This window comes from Mauremys reevesii, linkage group 18, assembly GCF_016161935.1.
Source record: "Mauremys reevesii isolate NIE-2019 linkage group 18, ASM1616193v1, whole genome shotgun sequence".
Classification (NCBI taxonomy): Eukaryota; Metazoa; Chordata; order Testudines; family Geoemydidae; genus Mauremys; species Mauremys reevesii.
In genome coordinates this window covers 4,021,353-4,045,449 of record NC_052640.1, presented here as the reverse complement: position 1 = coordinate 4,045,449, position 24,097 = coordinate 4,021,353, and the positions used below count along the sequence as shown (strand labels likewise).

General features: G+C 41.3%; 2 protein-coding genes across 11 annotated transcripts in view; one reads left to right on the top strand and one right to left on the bottom strand.

The window, feature by feature from the left end:
* The window catches only part of LOC120386015 (SV2 related protein), a 44,550-nt gene extending 40,105 nt beyond the window's left edge, over window positions 1-4,445 (bottom strand). For 4 of the 5 annotated variants that reach the window (XR_005589484.1, XM_039504743.1, XM_039504742.1 and 1 more), the window contains exon 1: window positions 3,147-3,798. The gene's annotated coding sequence lies outside the window, so the exon portion shown is untranslated. Of the gene's footprint in view, window positions 1-3,146; window positions 3,799-4,300 lie in introns of those variants that run through there. The other variant, XM_039504745.1, reaches the window with a different exon arrangement.
* On the top strand, window positions 3,789-22,806 carry USP30 (ubiquitin specific peptidase 30). 6 transcript variants are annotated; one of them, XM_039504751.1, is made up of 14 exons: window positions 4,002-4,023; window positions 4,989-5,098; window positions 5,518-5,607; window positions 6,335-6,517; window positions 7,502-7,605; window positions 9,781-9,879; window positions 10,662-10,704; window positions 11,021-11,115; window positions 11,948-12,007; window positions 13,770-13,856; window positions 14,459-14,539; window positions 16,611-16,830; window positions 17,933-18,041; window positions 19,508-22,806. In XM_039504751.1, the coding sequence occupies exons 3-14, from the start codon at window positions 5,589-5,591 to the stop codon at window positions 19,770-19,772; spliced, it is 1,365 nt and encodes a 454-aa protein (XP_039360685.1). In that variant the 5' UTR covers window positions 4,002-4,023; window positions 4,989-5,098; window positions 5,518-5,588; the 3' UTR covers window positions 19,773-22,806. The 6 variants fall into 6 exon arrangements, with proteins under 6 accessions (XP_039360681.1, XP_039360680.1, XP_039360685.1 ...); XM_039504746.1 differs by lacking the exon at window positions 5,518-5,607 and having other exon boundaries at window positions 3,792-4,023; XM_039504750.1 differs by lacking the exons at window positions 4,002-4,023; window positions 5,518-5,607 and adding an exon at window positions 4,179-4,310.
* Window positions 22,807-24,097: the final 1,291 nt, after the last annotated feature.

The window sequence follows — 24,097 nt, the reverse complement described above, 5'->3', positions numbered from 1 at the left end:
AGGGGAGTTATTGAACTGAAACTGCTAAGGGAAAGCAGTCATTACAGCCCTTAACCAGAATGGGCTCAGCAGAGCAGACTGACCTAATCCCAGAGTGAAATTTATCCACAAAATTGTCTCTGACAAGATGAGATCACAGCAACTGTATGTAGCTACAGCTTCTTCCAAGATCTTGGTAGCAAATGGCATTGTAAACTAATGTCCTATTTGAAAAAGGTTATTCTGTAGCAGAGATAACTTTTTTTTTAACAATACAGTGACTACACTACTTCTTTACTAAGCCAGGTGCCTTTTGATAAGACAATTTATGCAATAAATTAAAGGTCTAAAATAGCAATATAAGGTTCCCTACACTGTTCCTCTCCTCCTGCACTAAGCATTTAATAGGCATTAGACACTTATGAGAATGATACATTCAGTATGTATCCTACAGCTGCCGGGCCTAGGTTTGTTTCTTTTTTTAAATTTCTTTCCATCTTCTCTCTAATGCTCCCCTGGTTCTATCAAACCCCTGCTGTCTAGTCCCCCTACCCTTCCAGCTGCTCTCTTTCTCTCTAACAGCTGCTCCTCTGTCATTCTGCCATGCACTGAATGATCTCAGACAAATAGGGGCTCACCCAGAAAGACACCTAATATGCCAGACATTTGGCTAACAAAAGCCCTTAGAATCAATTTAGTAATTAGTTGAAAACGAAAAGGACTGTTAACTGCCAAGGCCCCTAATAATGAGTGGCAGCTGCCATCTTGCGGTGCTCTCAAAAGTCACAGGTGCCATCCAGCTACCTTCTTTCATAACAGTGAAGTGAATCATCTTCACTGAATGATCCTAAAGGTAAACCAAATATTTTAAAAATAAATTAATACAAAACTGAGTGAGATCCCAAATTATTATGGGCCTGATCCTAGCCCTTCTTCCAAAGATGCACAGGGACTTAGACTCAATAAAACCAGTAGGGTGCAGTTGCAAGGGGGGCAGGAATTTCTAGTTTTCTATCCTCTCCAGCATCCCCATACTTATGGGCTTGGAGGTGGAATGATAGGCTACCAGTTGTTGTCCTTGGCAAAGCTGGGGAGCGGGAGATACTACAGTGGCACTTGGAACACTGTGCTGATAAGCACAGTATAAGTCCCTGGGGAGATAAATTGGACAGGAATAGCCTCAAGGCTGCAGTAGCATTTCCTGAACAGATCCACTGCCTTTCCACACCTTGGGAGGATTCTCCCCCTATCTTGTCTCCTACAGCCACTGTGCCAGGCATGCTTGTTTATTCTGGCTTTGCACAGCAGAGAGGATTTGGGCCTAACTGAATTAGGGTTGCCAACCCTCCAGGATTGTCCTGGAGTCTCCAGGAATTAAAGATTAATCTGTAATTAACATCATGTGATGAAACCTCCAGGAATACATCCAACCAATATTGGCAACCCTAAACTGAATACACGTGAAGATTTCAAAATCATCAATAAATATTTATTGAAAGAAAAGTGTTCTGTATCAGTTTCTCTAGATATTGGCATAGAAAGTATGCTTATTAAGTTTGCAGATACCAAACTGGGAGGGATTGCAACTGCTTTGGAGGATAGGGTCATAATTCAAAATGATCTGGACAAATTGGAGAAATGGTCTGAGGTAAACAGGATGAAGTTTAACAAAGACAAATGCAAAGTGCTCCACTTAGGAAGGAACAATCAGTTTCACACATACAGAATGTGAAGAGACTGTCTAGGAAGGAGTATGGCAGAAAGGGATCTAGGGGTTATAGTGGACCATAAGGTAAATATGAGTCAACAGTGTGATGCTGTTGCAAAAAAAGCAAATGTGATTCTGGGATGCATTAACAGGTGTGTTGTGAGCAAGACACAAGAAGTCATTCTTCTGCTCTACTCTGTGCTGGTTAGGCCTCAGCTGGTGTATTGTGTCCAGTTCTGGGCACCACATTTCAAGAAAGATATGGAGAAATTGGAGAGGGTCCAGAGAAGAGCAACATGAATGATTAAAGGTCTTAAGAACATGACCTATGAAGGAAGGCTGAAAGAATTGTCCCAGATCCCTAAGTGGCCCCCTCAAGGATTGAACTCATAATGCTGGATTTAGCAGGCTAATGCTCAAACCACTGAGCTATCCCTCCCCCCAATTGGGTTTGTTTAGTTTGGAAAAGAGAAGACTGAGAGGGGACATGATAACAGTTTTCAGATATCTAAAAGGGTGTCATAAGGAGGCGGGAGAAAACTTGTTCACCTTAGCCTCTAAGGATAGAACAAGAAGCAATAGGCTTAAACTGCAGCAAGGGAGGTTTAGGTTGGACATTAGGAAAAAGTTCCTAACTGTCAGGGTGGTTAAACACTGGAATAAATTGCCTAGGGAGGGTGTGGAATCTCCCTCTTTGGAGATATTTAAGAGTAGGTTAGATAAATGTCTATCCGGGATGGTCTAGACAGTATTTGGTCCTGCCATGAGGGCAGGGGACTGGACTCGATGACCTCTCAAGGTCCCTTCCAGTCCTAGAGTCTGTGAATCTCTCTGGCTGACTTGTTGAGCCCAGAGTTCTATTTTATCTTTGCTAGAGTGGATGATAAACATCATGTACCCCTAAAAGCAGCCTAAAGAAAGTAACTCCTGCCCTGCTCTAGACATTTGTGACATCCCTGACTTGCAAGACAAACACTGAAGTCTGTGAACAGTGAAAGCCCTTCTGTGATTTTTAACTGTTCAGAAGTATTCTATTAATGTTTCAGTAACTTGTTTTTTCAAGATTTAGTTTAAAAAAATGTGCTTATTAAATTGGCCTATACTTTGTCACATCCACTTACATTATCGATAAAACCAAAAGCCAAATCATGTTCACTTTACTCACATGAGTAACTCTGTTCAAGTTAACGGCACTCACTCTTAAAATCAGTGGAACTACTCATAGGAGGAAGGTTAGCGGATCTGACTTTTAACTTTTCCTCATCAGCTCTTCGGAACCAATCACATTACAGGACAAAGAGCTGGAGCCTCTATTCTGCAGGCCATTAAACAACATGGACAGCTAATTTCCAACGGCAACATCTTTACTACTAGCAATGATGCATGAGATAGACAGAGCCCAGCTTGTCTTCAGATCCCAGTTAAGTAGCTTCCCAGCAACGGTAGCTAGAAAACTCACCTTTTAACTTGTAAATTAAGTCAGTTGGCTCTGAAATTTATTCAGAGTGAAATCCACCCATCAGCTTGGGGAACTCAAACAGTCATGCCATGGCCACCAGGGTCTTCCTGCTGTATGAAAGGTGGCCACAGAGCAAGTGGCAATGCAGAGACATTTACACTGCCACAGAGGTATTTCGGGGCAACGTTTTGAGGCACCACAGTGACATTTCCTGGTGACACTTTGTGGCACCACAGAGACATTTTCTGGCGACATTTCGCGATGCTGCGATGATGTTTTGAGCTGCTGCTGCAGTGTTGTTAGAAGTGACCCCAAGCATTCAAAAAGCATGACTCAGGCCCCCTAAAATGGTGAGACTAGCTTTAAAATGGTAAATTTCCATTATAACCACAGTAACTACTGGCTCTTTGCTGGCCTCCCGGGCTGGAGCTGTCAGGGGTTGTGCTTTCCAGCTCTTCTCACCCAGCTAGAAACTTGGCTCTTCCTTTAGTACCAGCTGGGATTCTCGCACCAGGAGCAAACCTCCCACAGGCTCAGTGACAATACGTTGAGGGCAGCTGACTCCACTACTGAGCTGCCTGGCCAGATACACCCGGCTCCGCTGAGCGCGGCTGGGGCGTGGGGAGGGGAGGAATCCTGCGGCCCGTCTCCAGGCCGTAGCAACCAGCCACTCCCCGGGAGCCCGTTGCTAGGGGGTCCATGCGCTAACCGAGTCCGACCCGGCCGCTTCCGGTCCTCTCCATCTCCCGCCCCCCGGACCCCGCGCTTCTCGGTGCCTTTGGTTCCGCCCGGCGGCAGCAGGAAGGGCTCGGGGCATGCTGGCCGGGGAGACGGACAGGGCGGTCAGGCGGCTCCTGCGGGCCGGAGGCGCGGTCAGGTCAGGAACGGCGGGGGCGGGGGGCTACAGCAGCCGCCTCCGAGGGTTGGGGCGGGAAGGAAACATGGGTTGGGTAGGAAGGGAGTAGGGGCGGGGCGGCCGCAAAGCGGAGAGGAGGCCTGGAGGGGGGCGGGGGCTGTCGGTCACAGGGGAGTGTGGGGCTCGGGTGGGGCCCGCCCATGGAGGCAGGGGCCGGGGCCGCATCACAGGCCAGGAGGCCGGAGCGCAAGGCGACCTGCCGCGTCCTCTTCGCCCCTGACGTACGTGGATGTTTTACCTCTGCTGAGGTGACCGTTAGGACGCCAAGATCAGCCCAGGTCATTTCACGGCTCCAAGGGGTCGTTACACCTTCTGCTCGCCTAGGAACTGGGTTATGGATTCCCTACAGATCCTTGCCCCGGGTTAACTTGCCATGGTTACACATCCAGAAAATAATTTGCCTCCGAGCTAAGGGGGGGAGGGGCTGTGTTTACATGTGGAATCCGATTGCCTGGCATTATTCTGAACTTTAATTTACTGACTTGTCATATGACAAGTTGAATTTAACCATGCACCAGGATTTATTTCTTGTATGTTACCATGTGTATAGAGAGATCCTCCCCGCACCCCACCTACCAGGGAACAGCGGGCACTTGTGTCTATAATACTGCCAGCCCAAGAGCGACTGGCCTGAGCTCAGCATCCCAACTCAGAAGGACCATATGTTAGCAGCTTGTGCTGAAGGCTAGTCCTATGATTTGCAAACTTTGGATCCTTCCTTTACATGAGAGATGTATTGATGGTGTAACAATTACCAAAGACATGATTGGCGATAAAAACACACAAAAATAGGATTGTACCGGACAAAAATATCAGTGTTCTGTGTATTACAGTGTCCTTGCCTGTAATTCCTATATGATGTGTTAATGTTGTTACTGGTTTTCCAGTAGAAGACAACAAGCCGACTTTTCCCCTTACTCTTTTAGGCATAAAGTAATGAAGAACTGGGGTGTTGTTGGTGGAATTGCTGCTGCTCTGGCAGCAGGCATATATGTTCTCTGGGGTCCCATCACTGAAAGAAAGAAACGCAGGAAAGGTGGGGAAAGTTCTAAATTGACCAAAATTATCCATATCCAGTAACAGAAAAATGTGTGCTAATGATGAATAAATTCTCATAATCTTCTCTAGAAAGGATGAGAGAATAATAAATTTTCCATTTTATTGTGGGTTTGAATTTCTTTTGAGCTAAGACTTTGAATGTTAGAAATGTTTTCACTTTTCTTTTAAACACTAGATTTTGTAAAACCTTTCGTTATATAGCAAAATATAAATTTTGGTCAGTGAATCATGTTGCTGCCTATCTGAATTAGTCTGTATCAATAAAAGATTTTTATTTCCTATGTAGATTTGATCTTTATATGTACTGGTTATGTTAGTTTAAAATTTTTAAAAGTATGATGATACATATTAGGCATGCTTTGTATGTGTTTTGTAATATGTTTGTATTACCTACAGAAATTCAACAAAACTTAAACGAATACACAAAATAAACACCTTCTGATTGATCATAAGCACAGGATAAGTGAATGTCTTCTGCTTTGGAAAGTAAATATTCATACTAAAAATAGCTAGAGTAAAGAAATATATTACACAAATCTTTGAAAATTGGAGAGCATCCCTAATACAATACTAATCTCATAGGGAAGGAGAGCTCACTAAATTGATACTAGGTGTGCAAATGCACATACTTTAGGCCCCCATCCTGGAAACACTTTTGAATGTGTTTCACTTCACACATCTGAACAGACTCATACAAGATATTCAGATGTGTAAAAAATTAAGCACATATGTAAATATTAGGATTATTATTATTTATTATTACTACTTATTATATGTATTATTGTTGTACCTAGGAGTCGCAGTCATGAGGCAGAACCCCAGAATCAGGGCCTTCGACCTTGCAGATAGTATTACAAGTCACAGATTGAAAATTAAATACATTACAGTTGTTAATTCCAGTTTATATGGTAATATGCAGATAATCCTACAGTAATCCATGCTTGATAGTGTTAAAGTATAGCTTTCTGAAATTCAGTCAAGAACATTTTTCAGAGGAAGTTTAATTTTTTTTTTTACAATGGCATGATTCTTAGAGACCATAACAATATTGCATGTTTGAGTGTCTTCTAATTTCTTAAATAATAGTTGTAAACACCAAATAAAAGATAGAAGGTCAAAATCCAAATCACATGCATCATCTCACTTTCAATAAAAAAACAAAAACAAACCTGTCCTAGACTCTAGAATGTAAATTGTTAATGCATATTTCTAGGGCTTGTGCCTGGCCTTCTCAACTTGGGAAACACCTGTTTCATGAACTCTTTGCTGCAAGGCTTATCTGCTTGTCCATCTTTCATCAAGTGGCTGGAGGACTTTACAGCCCAATACAAGACAGATCAGAATGAATCATCGGAGCACCAATATTTGTCCCTTACTTTGCTGTGCCTTCTGAAAGGTATCATGTTGTTAAACTTTTAAGGGGTTAGGTTACATTAACAAGAAAATAATTAATAAAACCTAATATGTTACTGTTTTTAAGAAATTAATTTGCACGGTGCTTAGTATAAATGAGAAAGTTAAGAAATCTTTTATTTTTAATATCACAAATGTCTCACAACTATTGTCACACTCAGAATTCAATCAGAAAGTAATTTCATTTACTATAATGTGGAAATTTCTCAAGTAAATGCATGAGAGAGCATATGTGATGTTAGTTGAAAAGAGCAGACAACTAAATTTCTTATTACATTAATGAAGATTGGGCAATTTTAATAGGTAAACTTAATTAGCTGACTTGATGGTGTTCTCTGTGTACAAAGAAATGACTGTATTTTGGGTCCATTAATTTCGTTGACAGCTGAGGGTTTTTTATTTGCCCAGGTTTTCATTACTATTGAGTCAATGCAGCACCCTCAGGTTATTAGTGTCCTTCCTAAGTCCCACTAAGGAATCTCTCAAACCTCTATGATAAGTCATGTTTAGGTTACATTCATTTTCCAAGTCCCTTCTACTCTCCTCTTCCCTTGAAAAAGGATTTTTCCATTCGAATTGTTGTAAAGTTGAATGAAGTGCCAGGGTCTTGCCCCCACCTGCATTGTTGTTATGGAAGCTGAAGGAGAGAACAGAGGGCGAGGTTTTAAAATAAATATAACTGGAGAACAAGGATTTACAGACATGTACAGTTGTTGAGGAAGGGGAAAAAAAGCATTCTACAAATCGTTCCTCTCAGACATAACTAAGAAATAACTGCAGCTGTGGATCAGTGGGTTTAGAACGTCCCTGCAACCAGACTGGCTGGGCCAGCTCCTTGTACTTAAGTATGTGTTAACAAGTCATTCTGTGTTTGTAAGTGAAAATAAATTAGGCCCACTATATCCTGGTTTTGTGATCTAACCAATCTTAGTGGCTCCATTTATCATTTTAAATTTCATACCTCCAGCTTTATCCTGCCAAGAGGTCACAGAAGATGATGTCCTGGATGCAAGCTGTTTGTTAGAAGTGTTAAGACTATACAGGTGGCAGATCTCATCATTTGAAGAGCAGGTGATTACAAAATTCAAACAAGATTATAGCATATGTTTGAGCTTAGATACTGTGACGATTGGTGCCTTGTGTAATATAAGGTATTTATAGATCTGAGTATCAAATCTGAATCCTCTTCAGCATGGTGAAAAGTTATCTTTAGTAACTAAAAGAAAGCAGCAATGTGATTAATACATGATATCTTCAGTTTGTTTTAGAGACGCCTGATTCAGACTCTGAATTCCTTTCAACTGTCAGCGTTTGGTATGACGCTGCCAGTAGTGACAAGATCCCAGGGGGTAAAATCCTAGCCCCATTAAAGTCAATGCAAGTTTTGCCATTGACTTCAACAGGGCCATAATAAAATGCCATGGCTTCTGTTTCTAAGGAAGTTCCCTGTGTTTTCTTAAGGCTCACAGATTTAGTTACACATAACCGATGGGGTTTCTAGATCTTGTACACAGTGCAAATGTCTGCAAACTGTGCAGAACAACCCAGTACAGTAGATTCTGCTTAATAGCAACATAGGTATTGCCAACTTCGGTTAATAGCAGCATTTTGCCAGGAACCAATTCCATCGCTTTGACTTTAATGTTAACGGGATGCAGATATTGGCAACGGCATGCTACTTAGTAACACCATTTATTTGATTCTTGGAAGAAAGGTCCCAGGTGTCGGCAGGTTTGCGAGGATGCAGCCAGGGAAGGAAGTGCTGGGGGGTACCTACCCTGGCCGCAACCCTACAAACCTGCCTGTGGCTCGTGCTCAGCCCATCCCAGTGCTTTCTTCTGGGGTTGCAGGCCCACAAACCTGCTGCCGCACAGGGATGGCACAGGACGTAAGAGGCTGTCGACAGGGCAATAGTGGGGAGGGGGACATGCCGGAGCTGCATGGCACTTCTCCCTGAACTCTCCAGAAAAGGAATTGCTGGCACATGCTAAGCTCTGACTCCCACAGAGCACAGGGAGGGGCATGGTGCAGTCCCATGAGCCCCCAGCTCCCAATAGAAACTCCATCATCCTGCTGGTTTGCAGGGGTGCAGCCAGGGAAGGCACATCCCAGCACTTCCTTTCCTCGCTGCAGCCTCACAAACCTGCCTTCTCCTTGTTAGCAACTGCTGGATAAAGGCAACTTTTTCATGGCAACCGAGGAGAATAAGCAGAATCTATTGTATTTGAAAAATGTTTTCTGCTCCTAAGTGTGTGGAGTCTGAGGTCAGTAAATTGGTTCAGTTGTCTCTTCTATAAATAAGGTTGTATATTTTATACTTCATATCCAAAACAAATTACTTAAGGGTTCAGTCCTGCTCTCATTGAAGTTAGTCAATTTCAGCATTGACCTCTGGAAAGCAGGCTTTGGGGTCATTATTGTGAGTAAATTTTATTTGTGTGTGTGTGTATACTCCAGTATTCTTTCAGTGTTATACGCCACAAATACATGTAAAACAAATGTACATTTGTTGTGGGCTTAGCTTTGCAGAAAATTGGCAAAATTGTAGCACAAGCCTAGGGGTATAGGACTGGAAGGGACCTCAAGGGTCATCAAGTCCAGTCCCCTGCTATTGCAGGGAACCTCATCTTATAATCCTGTTTATAAATTTATCAAGCTTCATCTTAAAACGAGTAAGATTGTTTGCTCCCACTATTCGTATTGGAAGGCTGTTCCAGAATCTCACTCCTGTAATGGCAGCTTAGAGACTAACAAATTTATTTGGGCATAAGTTTTCATGGCCTAAAACCCACTTCATTGGATGCCCATGAAAGCTTATGCCCAAATACATTTGTTAGTCTCTAAGGTGCCACAAGTACTCCTCGTTCTTTTTGCTGATACAGACTAACATGACTGCCACTCTGAAACTCCTCTAATGGTTAGAAAACCTTCTCATTTCCTGCCTGAATGTATTCACGGACAATTTATACTCATTTGTTCTTGTGCCAACATTGTCCTTTTGCTTAAATATCTCTTCTTCCTCTCTTGTGTTTACTCCTAAATGTATTTAGAGAGGGCAATCATATCTCAGCCTAAGTGGTTATTATTAAATTAACTGGGTCCTAAAAGTGTAATAATCTCTTCTTAAAGGAAAAATTAATGCCTCATTTTGCCATGACAGATTCCTATGTGCACACACACTCTTGGTATGTTTGTTGATGTTGTCTTGTTTGATTCCCCTCTACGTTGCATATCACCCTTTAATAGGATGCTCATGAACTATTCCATGTCCTTACATCTTCGTTGGAAGATGAGCGAGATCGTCAGCCCCGGATCACACATTTGTTTGACGTGCATTCATTAGAGGTAAAACTGTATAAAAATGTTATTTCCCTTTCCTTTAAAGTGATAGAGCCTGTTTAGATACTAAATATGCAATGCTGTTCTTCCATCTTTGGATAAAAATGAATTAATAAAACTAGCAAATTGAAAAAGAAAACTTTTCAAAGCAATATAATATTTTAGTACTTTGCATTTATATTGACCCAGTCATGCAAGGAGCTGAGCATCCTCAATGCCCATAAACATCATTGGGAGTTGAGGGCAGTCAGCATCACATGGGATTGGGCCCACACCACCATCCATTTGAGAATCTCAGTATACTGTATGGATGGACTGTCAGAATTGCCATAATGGCCCAGACCATTGGTCCATCTAATCAGGTATCCTGTCTCTAACGGTTGTCAATATACCAGGTGCTTCAGAGCGAGATACAAGAAACTATATAATGGACAATTATGGAACAAACTCCTGAACTTCCACAATTAGCAGTTGACTTATTCCCTGAAACATGAAGTTTTAAATCTCTTATACATTTTTATTCTGTCTAATATAACTGGATGTTCTGTCTATTAAGCTTTTATCAATTGTTGTAAGCTCTCAGTATCTTGTTGCTAGAAGTTCCAAAGTTCATGGTGCGTTATATAAAAAACACTTCTTTTATCCATTTTAAATAAATTGCTTTTCAGTTCATTGGTTGTCCCTAAATATTAATTTTTAAAGGTACAATTTTTAGACTAAAATGAGAGCATATTTAAGATTTTGTATTTTGTAAGGTGAGATTTAATACAATCTTTTTCCCTCTGTAGCAGCCAGAAATAACCCAAAAGCAAATAAGCTGCAGGACAAGAGGTAACATTTTCTCCCTTGAAAAAATGTGAAATGTGCATATTTACTTATAGACATGGCAACAGTAGTTGTTTTACTTAGTGAAGTAATATTACTATTATTTGATCTGTTTCTAGTGACCTGGAATTTATCTTTAAATGTCTCCAAAGACAATGTTAATTAAAGATTTGTAAACAGAAAGGGAAGTGTTTTTTAAAAACCTGGGTTTTAAGAGCTATAAAAAAACCAACCCCAAAGAAATAAAAAATCCAGCTATTATAATGATCATGATGAACATGGAAGTACTAAATATTAAGACAGTTACAACTCTGTATTTTAGGGTCACTTCACCCCATGTCGAGTCACTGGAAGTCTCAACATCCTTTTCATGGAAGGCTGACCAGTAACATGCTTTGCAAACACTGCAAACACCAGGTACAAGAATTTGTATGTTTGAGATTAATTATAAACAAATAAAAAAGGAAAGCTTAATCAAAGCACATTCTAGAGGATTTTTTAATAACAAGTACCATCTTGTTTTATTTTGTGCAGTCCTGAAAATTTGCAGGAGTGGGGCCTTATATTGTAAGCACACCAGGGCAAGAACTTTGTTTTCATATTTGTCTGTAAAGCGCCTAGGAGAGCATTGGTGCTGTACAAATATGTAATAATAATAATGAAAAATACAAAATTGGGACCATGTTTTGTTTTATAAGTGTGGTGATTGTAACTTAAATATTGCTTTTAGTATTTGACTTTCACTTGCAGACACATTTGTGTTATAAGAGAAATCCGGTAGCACAGGTAGCATTTTAAGACTTGGTCATTCAGTCGTCGAACAGCCAATGTTCCTGTTAATTCTTGTGCAGTAAATGTGGGATTGGGCTGGGAGTGTTGACTTCTGTGCTGGACAGAGGAAACAGTACCTAATGCTTACAGAATATCTTCCGCTGCCATGGAAAAATTCTACTCAAATATTTACAAAACAATTTCCAAAACTCTTTCTTTGCAGAAAAAAATGAACCTGCCCTCCACTGAACTAACCAGAAGATATTTTTACCAGATCTTTGAATTGTTTGTAACTAATTTTGCTGTATTTAGAACTACAGATCCAGATCAGATTATATCTAGTTAGAGTCCAGTCCTGTGAGATGTTAGTACCCTTAACTCCCACATAGGACCATAGGAGTAGCGAGTGCTCAGGCCTGTTTTCATTAGGTTGAAGGTGGACTGTAACCCTGTGGACATGTGAAATGTTTTCTTTCAGAGTCCTGTGAGGTGTGATACATTTGACAGTCTTTCGCTGAGTATTCCAGCAGCCATGTGGGTATGTGCTTTCTGCTGAAGCATGATCCATTCTGTACTACATGCTGCCTTATAGTCAAAGCTTTATTCTAGACTCTAGTCCTATGCCTGAATTTAAAATGATGGAGTGAAACTGTAAATCAGTAATTTAGAATTAATGTTATTACATTTTATTAATTTTTGTTGTTGTTTTAGTAGATTTTCCTGATTCAGTATCTTACTCTGAACATAATGGGGCAAATTTCTAGCTTAGCTAACCAAGTGTAACTTCATTGATATCAGTGGAGTTGTCTGCCTACAACCAGTAGTAAATTTGGCCCTGTCTGCGTATCTAGAGATACCAAAGTGCCACCTGAGGGCCGTGTGTTTCCTGCAAAGTCCTAGTATGTGCTTCTGCTTGCTTTCTCCCTATGATTAGTGCGAGGACAAAGGTGCCAAATTGTAGGCTTTTAGAGCTGGTGATTTCAATAAAGAAGTCATTTCTGTTGATCTCTAAAGCCGTGTTTCTCAACCTTTTTGATACAAGGGACCAGCTTGCTGCCATCCTAAATTGTGTCACGTAGATCTCAGGGACCAGTGCCGGTCCACGTAGCAGTTGTTGAGAAACGCTGCTGTAAAGGAGATACAAGTCTGGACAAATATTATGGTTGTGTGCAAAGTTATTATTAGATTACAAATAGTCCACCTGTATGCAGAATTTGTGTGGTCCTTAGTATTGCAAAGTTTGGGCCCCTCATATACTGTGTGCTATAAGTTTGTGTCTCCAGACAAGGGGTCTGCTATTTCCTTTGTGTGTTCATGGAACAGCAATTTGCATTCATAGGAGTTTTGTGCCAATGCCTAGGGGAGATCAGAACCAGGCTTTTGACACTTTTTCTGTGCTAGATTCCTATTTTTGTACCAAGTTGAAGATGACCCCAGCTCACCAGCAGTATAGATTTTGCCATCGAAAAGATGGCTAAAAATAGCAAGAAAGCAACTGATGCATGAGACGTAAAATAGAGCCAGAAGGCCACATTCCTGCAGGGCAAGGGGTAGGGCTGCGGAAGGTGTTTCATGGGGCACTGTGTAATTGTGGAGGGAAGCATTGTAAGAGGGCAGGGATCCATTGGTTCAAAAGCCCACTAAGAAGATGACACAGGAAATGTCATGACACAAATTACCGAGGGAGGTAATGGAATCTCTGTCACTGGAGGTTTTTAAGAACAGGTTAGACCAGTGGTTCTCAAACTTTTGTATTGGTGACCCCTTTCACACAGCAAACATATGAGTGTGACCCCCCCCTTATAAATTAAAAAACCTTGTTTTATATTTAACACTATTATAAATCCTGGAGTTTGGGGGTGGAGGCTGACAGCTTGCAACCCCCCATGTAATAACCTTGCAACCCCCTGAGGGTTCACGACCCCCAGTTTGAGAACCTCTGGGTTAGACAAACCTGTCAGGGATGGTCTAGATAATACTTAGTCCTGCCTTAGTGCAGGGGACTGGACTAAATGACCTCTTGAGGTCCCTTCCAGTCTTACGATCCTATAGCTACTACTCCTACACATAGACTATAACAGCTCCCAAGGATAGACTGGGTGGAAGGCGGAGGCTTCCATTCCCCCACCAACCTGGTGTATGTTCTCTGCTCAAAGCCCTTCTACTCTAGCTTTGCGGAGGAGCCAGGATTTAGCTCAGAATGTATTAATTCCTATTAAATAGATGACTAAAAATACTTTAACAGAATTTAATTGTGTGTATCATAAAATCAGTGCAAAGTTGTTTTTTCTCACACTCAGGGTCGTCCTATGACACTGGACCACTGCCTCCACCATTTCATCTCTTCTGAATCAGTAAAGGATGTTGTATGTGACAATTGCACTAAAGTACGTAATTTTAATGTATATACTCTTCCAGGTCAGTTTCTAGATCAGGTGTCTCAGAGTCAGGACTCCTAGGTTCTACTCCATGCACTGTTGCTGACTTGCTGAACCCTCAGTTTCTTCACCTCTGCAGTGAGGATACTACCTCACAGGGGGTTAGGAATCCTAGTTTGTAAAGCACTTTACAGATCCTGGAATACTCAGTGATTGCCAAGTATTAAATTTTATAATATCCTGGTGAGTTTTTTTTTCTGATCTCTAAACATTGTTTTACAACTACTTGTAACTTGACTGTAGCACAGGGAGTAAGAGTAACGTGACTAAAATCAGACTGAGAATGGCTAAAGATTAGACTTGAAGCCAGAACTTTTGTCTTCATGGGCACTTTCTATAAATGTTTCTATTTAGTTTCACTGCTTAATCCTCATGCACGCCTGAGGTTACAAACAGCTGGGAAATGGTTAAATCTAAACAAACTGTTTAAACCTGCGCATAGCCCTAGATGAGAAACTATTTTTTGGCATATGCACACCCCCAATATCGGTTTATGTAATCTAATATTATGGATAATGAAATGGCTATAATTATGTTTCCTTTGATTTCAGATTCAGGCAGAAGGAACACTGAATGGGCAAACCACAGAAAACCAGAGAACAACATTTGTTAAACAATTAAAGCTAGGGAAGGTAAGACAAATTGATCTGGCAAATTTATTTGTAAAGCCTCTATAGTAGTGTCTTCTAAAACAATGCAGTGACTTATCTCCTCAGTCTGTTATTTTGATACCCCCTTCTTGGCACTGAGCTTGGAGACCATTCGTACTCTATTTTGTACTTAAATGTGAGCTCATTTGACAGTTTTGTATGCCATAACACCTTGACTCAGCAAAGCACTTAAGCCCATGCTTAACGTTAAACACATGAATAATCTCACCTTAATTCTACAGTGTGTGTAAACATATGTATTGCTGAGTTGTGGCTTATATGTCCCTTGAGATTTAGCAATAAAAATATGTGATTCTGTGTTTCAGTGGTGAACTAAGTAATTCCTATATATATTTTGTTAAACACTTTGCCATCCCTAAGCAATTGCATGTTCTTAAAATAAATAAATAACCCCCATTCTGAATGGAGGTGATTGGGTGGGTGAACATGGTAATAAACGGCTGAAACATTGTGGTTGTGCAGCACACAGCACAGTTGGGTCTGGGTCTATGACTAGAGCTCCTAGGCACGACAGTCATACTAATAACTTAATTGAAAGAGACAGTAAAACCCTGTGCTGCATTTTGGGTGTAAAACAATGTAACTGTTTGACTCTGGTTTCCATGGCGCTTGGTGGTTTCACTCTGACAGCCACAAAAACATTGCACATGAAAACTTAGCTCTGGTTACAGTATAGTAGAACTAACTGCAAGGGACCCGGATCCTCTGTCCCTAAGGGATTATATTGATCAGAATCTTTGGTCTGCACTGGACAAGTTTAAAAAGATTTCAGATGAGTCTTTTAGAAACATGCATGTGTTTTTATTGACTTTTCCCACCTGTGGCTGTCATAAATAAACAGATAGTTAAGGGTTAAAGTCTCTTTTACCTGTAAAGGGTTAACAAGCTCAGTAACCTGATGAACACCTGACCAGAGGACCAATCAAGAGACAGGATAATTTCAAATCTCTGTGGAGGGAAGGGTTTGTCTGTGTTCTTTGTTTGAGCTGTGTGCTCTCTTCTTTGGATAAGAGAGAGACCATGTCTCCTCCTCTCCTTCCTGAGTATTATACTCACTATCCACTATAGTGAGAAAGGTGAAATTAGTTATTAATTTAATTTTTTTTCATTTGCAGTGTGTGTGTGTGTGAGAAATATCTTTATTTCTGTTTGCTTTGATTATTTATGATGAGAAGGGAGGGGGAGAGAGGGCCTATTTTTATTAGTTTAGATTTTTTTTTTTTTTTGCACTGGATAGACAGAGATTTTTGTTTCTTTTTTTTTTTCTTTCTTTTTTTTTTTTTTTTTTTTTTTTTTCTTCCTTGTTTTTTTTTGGAGAAGGGGAGGGGGGGGAGGGGAAAAGTGAATTGGATGATTCATGTTTGAATCAAGGGAATTTTTCCCAAGGACTAGGGAGTGGGGAGAGGGGGGGAGGGGGATTCTTGATTGATGTTTGATTCAAGATCAATATCTCCTCTAAGCTCTAGAGGAGGGAGGGGAGGGGTGGGAGGGAGTTGTTTGGATTTTTTTGGTTTGATTCAAGGATCTCTGAAGGGGGGGAGGGGAAGAGGGGAGGGGGGAAATTGGGAAGAGAGGAGTTTGAATGATTGTCTTGTGTGTTTGATCTGTGTGTGTTTTGAAGGAGGGGGGGAACAGGGTTTGGGGGAACTGGAAACTGCTGAACTGGCAAAACTGAAAACATTTAGTTTAGAACTAGGTTTTAGACTAGGAGAGTCCATGCAGGAGTAGATCTTGTGGAATCTAAAGTGAATAAAAGTGGCAAACCCTGTTAATTTTGTCCATCTACGTAATAAATTATGGTAGTGTTATTAGGAACCTCTCTTCTAACTGTCAGCTTTATACTTTGTATTATGGGTATTACTTCTAATGGGGATATAGTAGCAGATGAGAAACTAGTTTAGTGATCCACTTCTCCATTCACTCTCTTGGACTTCAATTCTGGTTCCAAGAATCTACTTTTAAATCAAGCAGTCGTTTCTTCCTATTTTTAATATATCCGTTGACTTTGTATTTCTGTGGAATGTGCTTGAAGCTCCCTCAGTGTCTGTGTATCCATCTGCAAAGGCTGAGCTGGTCAGACCAAGGCATGCCTCTGAAACATCATGAACATGTGCAGTTCAATGAGTTCCTGATCATGGACATCTACAAATACCACCTCCCTGTCCATAAATCAAGCCAGCATGATCTAAACCAGAAAGGCAATCCACGGATGTCGTCTGAAACAAAGGATGGGTCAGCAGTAAAAGCCTCAGGTATTTGGTCTGAAAATAAAAAATATCAGGTAGTTTGTCAGTGTATAAGAAAAAATATATTTATTTTGATTTATACTAAAACCTAGAAAGATCCCCTTTCCCAGCAGGCTTTGGCCCCTTGACATCTATTTAAAATACAGTTCTTACAAATTTACTGTTCACTCCCATTCCAAAACGCTAGGAGCATAGGTGGGCTGTGGAGAACTGGACGGCTTTAGCCCCAAAGGATGAATGAGTTCCAAAGTCGATAGGCCCTCACAGAGAATGTCTTGTTAGTAGCCCACCTCCTTTAAAGCAAGGGAGCTCCAACTATGGCTGTATTGCAGGGGGACTGCAGACCCTGGAGCTCCCATGGAATGTGGTCACAATCAGATCCTATGTCAAAACGAATGTTGAAATTGCAGGGCAGTTCGAGGTGTAAATTATACAGTGTTTAACGAAAAGGGCCTGATCCTACAAACCCTTATTCATGCAAGGAATCCCATAGCATTCAGGGGGCCTGTTCACATGGGAAAGAGTTTATAGGATCATGTGTCAAAAACTGTGCATTAGGAAAAATGGCCCTGGATCCAGGCAGCCTTCAGTGTGCAGGGTGCCCATTAAAGTCAGAATTCAGCTCTAAAGAAGTCTTTTGTTGGCAGGAACGGCCATTGAGGAGGCGCTAGGCTTGCAGACTGTGCCCTTGCTTGATAACGCCACAACTTTTTGCTTAAAGAAATAAACAAAATGTTCACATTCTTGAGCAAACTGTTTCCATTCTATATAGCTATTTGTATCACATCATTAGAGCTTAATTCCCTTGTTGCTGCTGGTCCCAAGTCTTCAAATAATTACTTGAATCGAAAGCTAACTACTACTTCAAATAACCCAAATTGAGCAGGGCTCTTGCAGCCACATTCTACTATGAGCTGTTAACAGTGTCCTTGGATATAATGTTCCCCTTCCTCATTAGGGGATTGTGAGGTTTAATTAATTAATGTTGGTAAAGTGCTTTCAGATTCTCTAATGAAAGGTGCCATAGAGAGCACAGGGCTATTATTTGTAATATTAATAGTTAAGCTTCAGATCAGTTAAATCCCTGAATGTATAATTTCTCTTGCAGATCTGGAGCAGACATGTAGCACTAAATCATTCTTTATGAATGGCGCCTGCTCTCCTTCGTTATTAACATCCCCGATAATTTTCCCACTTGCAGTGGTTTCAGATTGCAGGTAAATCAGACTTTTGTAGTTATTTCATAATTTCTACCTGTGCTTAAAACTGATGTAAATTATAGTTTCCTTTATTCCATCTTTATTTGTGATTCGGTAGCCACAGAATTTACCATTATCCAAGCTATTGCAAATGTCCTCCTCGTTAGGAAAGGATTTCTATCCCTTTCTGTTTGGGTGATTTGGCAGTTCTGCTCCCTGTGTCCACAGCTAGTAAAAGGAGTTGTGTGAATTATAAGTGAAGATTTCAAAATCTCCTTTCTCTGGTTGTTTTTGCTCTGATGGCTGCTGCAGGAAAAAAATCAAGAGTGCAGCAAGTTTCTTACTGCAGATCCATCATAGAATATCAGGGTTGGAAGGGACCTCAGGAGGTCATCTAGTCTAACCCCCTGCTCAAAGCAGGACCAATCTGCAGACAGATTTTTGCCCCAGATCCCTAAATGGCCCCCTCAAGGATTGAACTCACAACCCTGGGTTTAGGAGGCCAGTGCTCAAACCACTGAGCTATCCCTCCCCCTTATCTTGTAACTGCTGCCTCTTCACTGATATCTCCCTTTTCTTTTCTCTTGACTTTTGAGAACAAATGAGTGTGTCATTTCTTGTAGACTTTTTTAAAAAAATCTTGTATTTAAGGAGCCTGTTTTTCAGAGGAGCTGTGTCCTTGCTGCTCCCTGCGACTTCTGTTGGAGCAGTGGACACTTCACTCTTGTGATGATCAGGCCTAGTATTTGTCCTGTTAAATATTTTTCCCAGAGCACTCCGAGTTTGAGAATATTCACTTTTCCCATGTGACTGATATATAGTTCCTATAATGTCTGTCTTATCTGTAATCATGTATCTTTTCCCTGGGGTATATACTGACTTGAGATATTCCCTGCCTTTGCTCGCCCCATGTGTCCTGTTCCAGGAGGGGCAGCAATGGCTGTTTTATAGCCCACATGCTTGGTGAGATTCACAGCTTAGAAAAACAGGTGCATGGAGCAAGTACTTGAGAGGGCTTCCATTATTATATAGGGATGGTGTCATGTAATTTTATGTTTTTTTCTGTTAAAATCCCATGTCCTGGGATAACTTTTACCACTAACACTGCTGTAGAACTTAGCATTCACATACTAAAGGAAACAGGTGGGGGGCCTCACTGCAAAATTCAGAGCCAGGGTGCTGCACAGTATGCAGTGGCCCTCTCTAGAATACATTCCAGAAACTGTTTTCATTAATACTCAGAGCACCAGTTCTGTCCTGCTGATTGGAGAAGAGTGAAGCATTTTGACAATCACAGTGAAGGTCTGGGAAGTTATGAGCGAATGTGCTGCTGTGAGAGGGCATCTCTTATGAAGGGGGTCCATGGAATGAAAAACATGCTTTAAAATGAACTTGCTACTGAAAATAAAGTGACGGGATTTTCCAGGTACATGTTTGATACACAAGTGCTGCTGACCCCTTCCTTTCTCTCATTTGCCCTTCAGTTCCCCAGTGTACCTCTACCGTCTGATGGCTGTTGTAGTTCATCATGGGGACATGCATTCTGGACACTTTGTGACATATCGCCGCTCTCCGCCTTCTCCCAAGACCGCGCTCTCGGTCAGTAACCAGTGGTTGTGGATTTCAGATGACACTGTGCGCAAAGCTAGTTTGCAAGAAGTGCTTTCATCTAGTGCTTACCTGCTCTTTTATGAGCGTGTTCACTCAAGAATGCAGCACCAAACTCAGGATTTCAGGGCTGAAGAATGACTTGGACCTCTGGAGAAGGATAAATCTTGAGAAAACTGCTCTTGTGAGATGTACATTGCACCTCCTGATTGTTATGCAAATAGCCCACTACATGCCCTTTGATATTCCACTCCTTTCTGGCAATGGTGCCTGGCTACTGCAGGGAGCTAGTGTTTCATACCAAAATGATGCTGCCCAGAGTTGGTCTGCTACTGTTGGGCACTCCAGAGTATGTCTGCATTAGAGAAGCATGTTTGCTGTTAAGATAATATTCTCTCTGCATCACAGTTTTGAAACAGGGAATTTCAAACAGGGACTTCCCAGGGCCACATCTTTTTATTCTGACCTGTATGCATGTTTTCAGATGGAGCTGCTAGTGTCACCTTAAGATATTTCTTAGCAGGGGAGCCCTAGAAGTGATTGATGAGAAATTACAAATTATCAAAGGCAATGATTTAAAAAAATGAAGTGCCTTGAGATGATTTAAATGGTTACATTACCATTGTCTACACCTACAATCTGTGGATTACATTCTGGTAAACATCTATATCAAAGTGATATGAAGAACTATTAACTGAATCACATTTCTCGTCATAACCCCAGCTAAGCAACTAAAACAAGTTGTCTGTACCCAACATGCTTGATCCAAAAAAGCCCTTTCCTATTTGTATCTTTTTTACCTAATATTTCCTTTCTTTGTACATCATAGAAGTACTTATGTCAATACAAACAGCAGTTTTTCGTTTCAGGGAAATACTCAAATAGTTGATGAATTAGAACTGAGACACTGATTTGTTGCTCCATCTCATCATACTGTAAGAGATGTTAAGAGAGAGCAGTATCTGCTAGCAATCACTATGGTAATGTCGTCTGTCTCTGTAAAACAATTCGATACTGTTGCTTTGGAGCATCACGTAGACTGTGCCTCTCAGTGCTAATCTTAAAGGTGACTGATTGGTATTCTAAACTCACCTTTCCTACCTTAATGATGAACACTGCCATTCCCTATCATCCCTTCTAAGGAATGCCTTCTGATCTGCAATGGAGCTTGAACCAGTTGTGATTGTGAGCCTGGGACTTGAAGTAACATGTGTCATGGTGGGTTAGAATACACACAATTGCCTGGGCAGTGGTTGGCACTCAGTCCAGTAAAATAGTACAGTAGCCTGAACAGGCTGGTGTCACTGCATTAGATATTGCTATTTTTAAAGAGTTTGATATTAATCGTATATTGCTGCTCTGTGCTCTTTGGTGTGTAAAAAAAGAGATGGGGAAAGACGCAAGAAATCCTTTTGGCTGTTTTTAAATTAATGGGGATAAAATGGACAGATGTGGGAGTTCTTTTCTATTTATGTACTTCGGGGTAAGTGTGTGTGTGAGGGAGGAAGTCTGAACGTCAGACTGGTCTTTTCAGTGTAAAACAGTGACTGACTTTTCAGACAATATCTACTGCCTCTCTAAAGTAGCTTTTTTTCCAAAAAGTTTTTTTTAATTGTAACTTTGTACATTTTGGATCCATATCATTCAACTGCCCAATGTTGTTCATATGCATTTGGAGCTTTTTAATAGGAGATGAAAAAAACAGCCACAAGATCATAGGCTATGAATGTATATAACACTTAGCTGTAGTCGTTCCAGAGTGTGGATCATGATCCCTACTCAAAATAATGCTCATAATACAGAGAAGTCTGTATAAATCCATTGACCTATCCGGTCCAAAGAACCCTTGGCTTCTGTGTTAGAAGCACTTTTTTTACCTTACTAATTTTATTACTATTTAAAAAAATATGTAATACCAATGAACTTTGTGATCATTGAAATAAGATCTAAACTCAGCATGTGACCCACAAAAGTAAAAAAAGAATACCTGAGGCTGAAGCTTCTCTATTGTAGATGGACAGAAGTGAGCAATATGGGCTTTGCAAAGCAGTGCTGGTTGTCAACAGGGGCAAGAAACGCATGCAAAGCATCTGTCTACAGAAATCCTGCCAGTTGTACCTCTGACCTTCAAAACATTTCCATCTGACATTAGTGTATGTGCTGCCATAGCAAGGCTCAACAGGGTCTGTTTTGAAATTTTAACTCCTTTGATTTTGTGGGAGCATCTGCTCATTGATAGTATTTGAACAAGTCACTTTATTATGCAGTAATGTGTGGTGTGTCAGATAGTACCCACTAGGAGGACTGTAGGCTTTAGGACTCATCAGCCTCTATATGATTGTGTGAAGCCTCACGCTGCTGCAAGTTGTGTGTGTGTGTGTGTGTGTGTGTAATGTTTTCTGAAAATTTCCTTTTGTATAAACCTGCTCTTTACTAGCGACATTTCTCTGTGCCAGTTTGGTGTGAGGGAAAGGCTGCACACTGTCACACATCACTAAGCTACTTGTTTGCCATACTGCCACTGAACTGGAAGTTTCATTTGGAATCTTCAGCAAAGGGCAATAGGAATGAGAGTTGGGCAGAATCTCTTCCTATCTTCATTGCAAGAAAGGAACAGAAGTTCGTTTCTTAGCACTGGTTGTGAAGAAGTGTCAGTATCTTGGTCGTGATGCTGAGAAGTGCTGAGCACCCACAACTTACATTGGCTTAGGAGACTTGCAGATGGTTGGCACCCCTCACGATCAGACCCTGGACACAGTCTGGCCAGCTGAGCCTCATGTGCAGATATCTTTTGAAAGCAATATGTCTCTATTCAGGTGGAGGGGTACACCCAAATGGCTCAGCTTGTAGGATTGGGGGGGGTAGTCTCTGCCAGCCAATAAGAGCATTTTAATTTCTCAAAGGCTAGAGTTGTTGAAAAGGTGCTTATGAATGGAATAAAGGAATGTTATGAAACATTAACCATATAGAAAACTGACCTCTGCTTACTCTGGTAGAACTAATTTCATTGAATTATTCTTGTTTTAATGCACATGTTAATAAAACGGTCTGATGTTAGAGTCCAAACCGCTGCACTTCGTTTTCAGCACTGCTGTCTTTGAACTGCCTATTTCCTTATGGGAATTTTTGTACCTGTCCTGTACAGTAGCAATAAAAGAACCAACTTATTAGAAAAGGTATCTGGATGCATGTGGTGATGGATTGAAACAAAAGACAAGTAAGCGGCAGCAGTGATGTCTTTCCTTTTCTAATGCAATGGCCTGCAATACCGGCCATTCTGAGCTCCTGGTTTGCTCTGTTCCCTGGTTGAACACAAGACACTGACAAGGCTGTAGTACTCAAAGGATGAGTTTTTAGTTAGTGTAACAAATCCTCTGTGTACACAGTAAAATATCAACGTGAGGGATACACCAGCACACATGTAAAGGCAACCAGTTCTTGAAGTGTTTGTGTGTGTAGACCCCCTAAGCATGAGTTTGGATTCTTTTGGCCAGCATTGTCTCTTGGGGACATGCCTGGAGCTACAACCTGAGGGCATATAGGGCCCAACCAGTTCCTTACTGCCCATGGCGGTGGGACAGACCCCCGTAGCATCCATGTACTCTGCACACTGAGCAATGGTTGTTAGGTTAGTATAATTCATTAGTTAGTGTTAATAGTTGTTTTTGTTACACCTTTTGGCAGTATATCTATATGTATGCTTAGGAGCTACCACGATACATAGCCACTGTGGCTGAGACTAAATCCTCAGGATTTAAAATTTGTCCCTCTTGTGAAGCTGCTGTACAGCTCAGTGATTGACACTCTTGAAGACTTCTGTCTCAGGTATATCTCTCTGATAAAGGTTCAATCTGTTCCTCTTTTTCCAAGAGTATAACAAAGCCAGGGAAGCCTCCTAGTTCTTCCTTCTAGAATGCTCAATGAGGGCCTCTTCAGATCCTGGGCTTAAAAATCCTGTTAAGCCTCCTCTGTCTCTTTTGAGAAGTGCCCTGTTGAGCTCCCAGGCACATTCTTTGTCCAAGAGTCAGTACCCCTCTGCTAGGGGGTATGGCAGAGCAGACAAGCACTCCTCCACTCCCGTTGTCTGAAACGGGTAGGAAGAAGCATTGCTCCAGGGACAAGCACAGGCAAGGGTCACCCACCCCCGTACGCAGTAAGAGACACAAAACCCACTCTGGTTTTGAATCAGCTCATGCCTTCAGCCAAAGGCAGTTCACAGCCCAGATTGGGTCCTTCTGACACCTCAGCACTAGCTGATCATCAGGTACTAGAGATGGCACCTGAAATGCTGGTCTGCATTTTCCCAGCTACCAACTCCTGGGTGTGCATGATTCTGACACCACACTCCATGGTGCAGATGTTTCCAGCACAGATTTACTTGGCTCTGAAGACATTGTCAGTACCGAGTGATCTTACGGTAACCATGCATTGAGACTCACCCCTACTATCCTCATCGGCCAATAGAG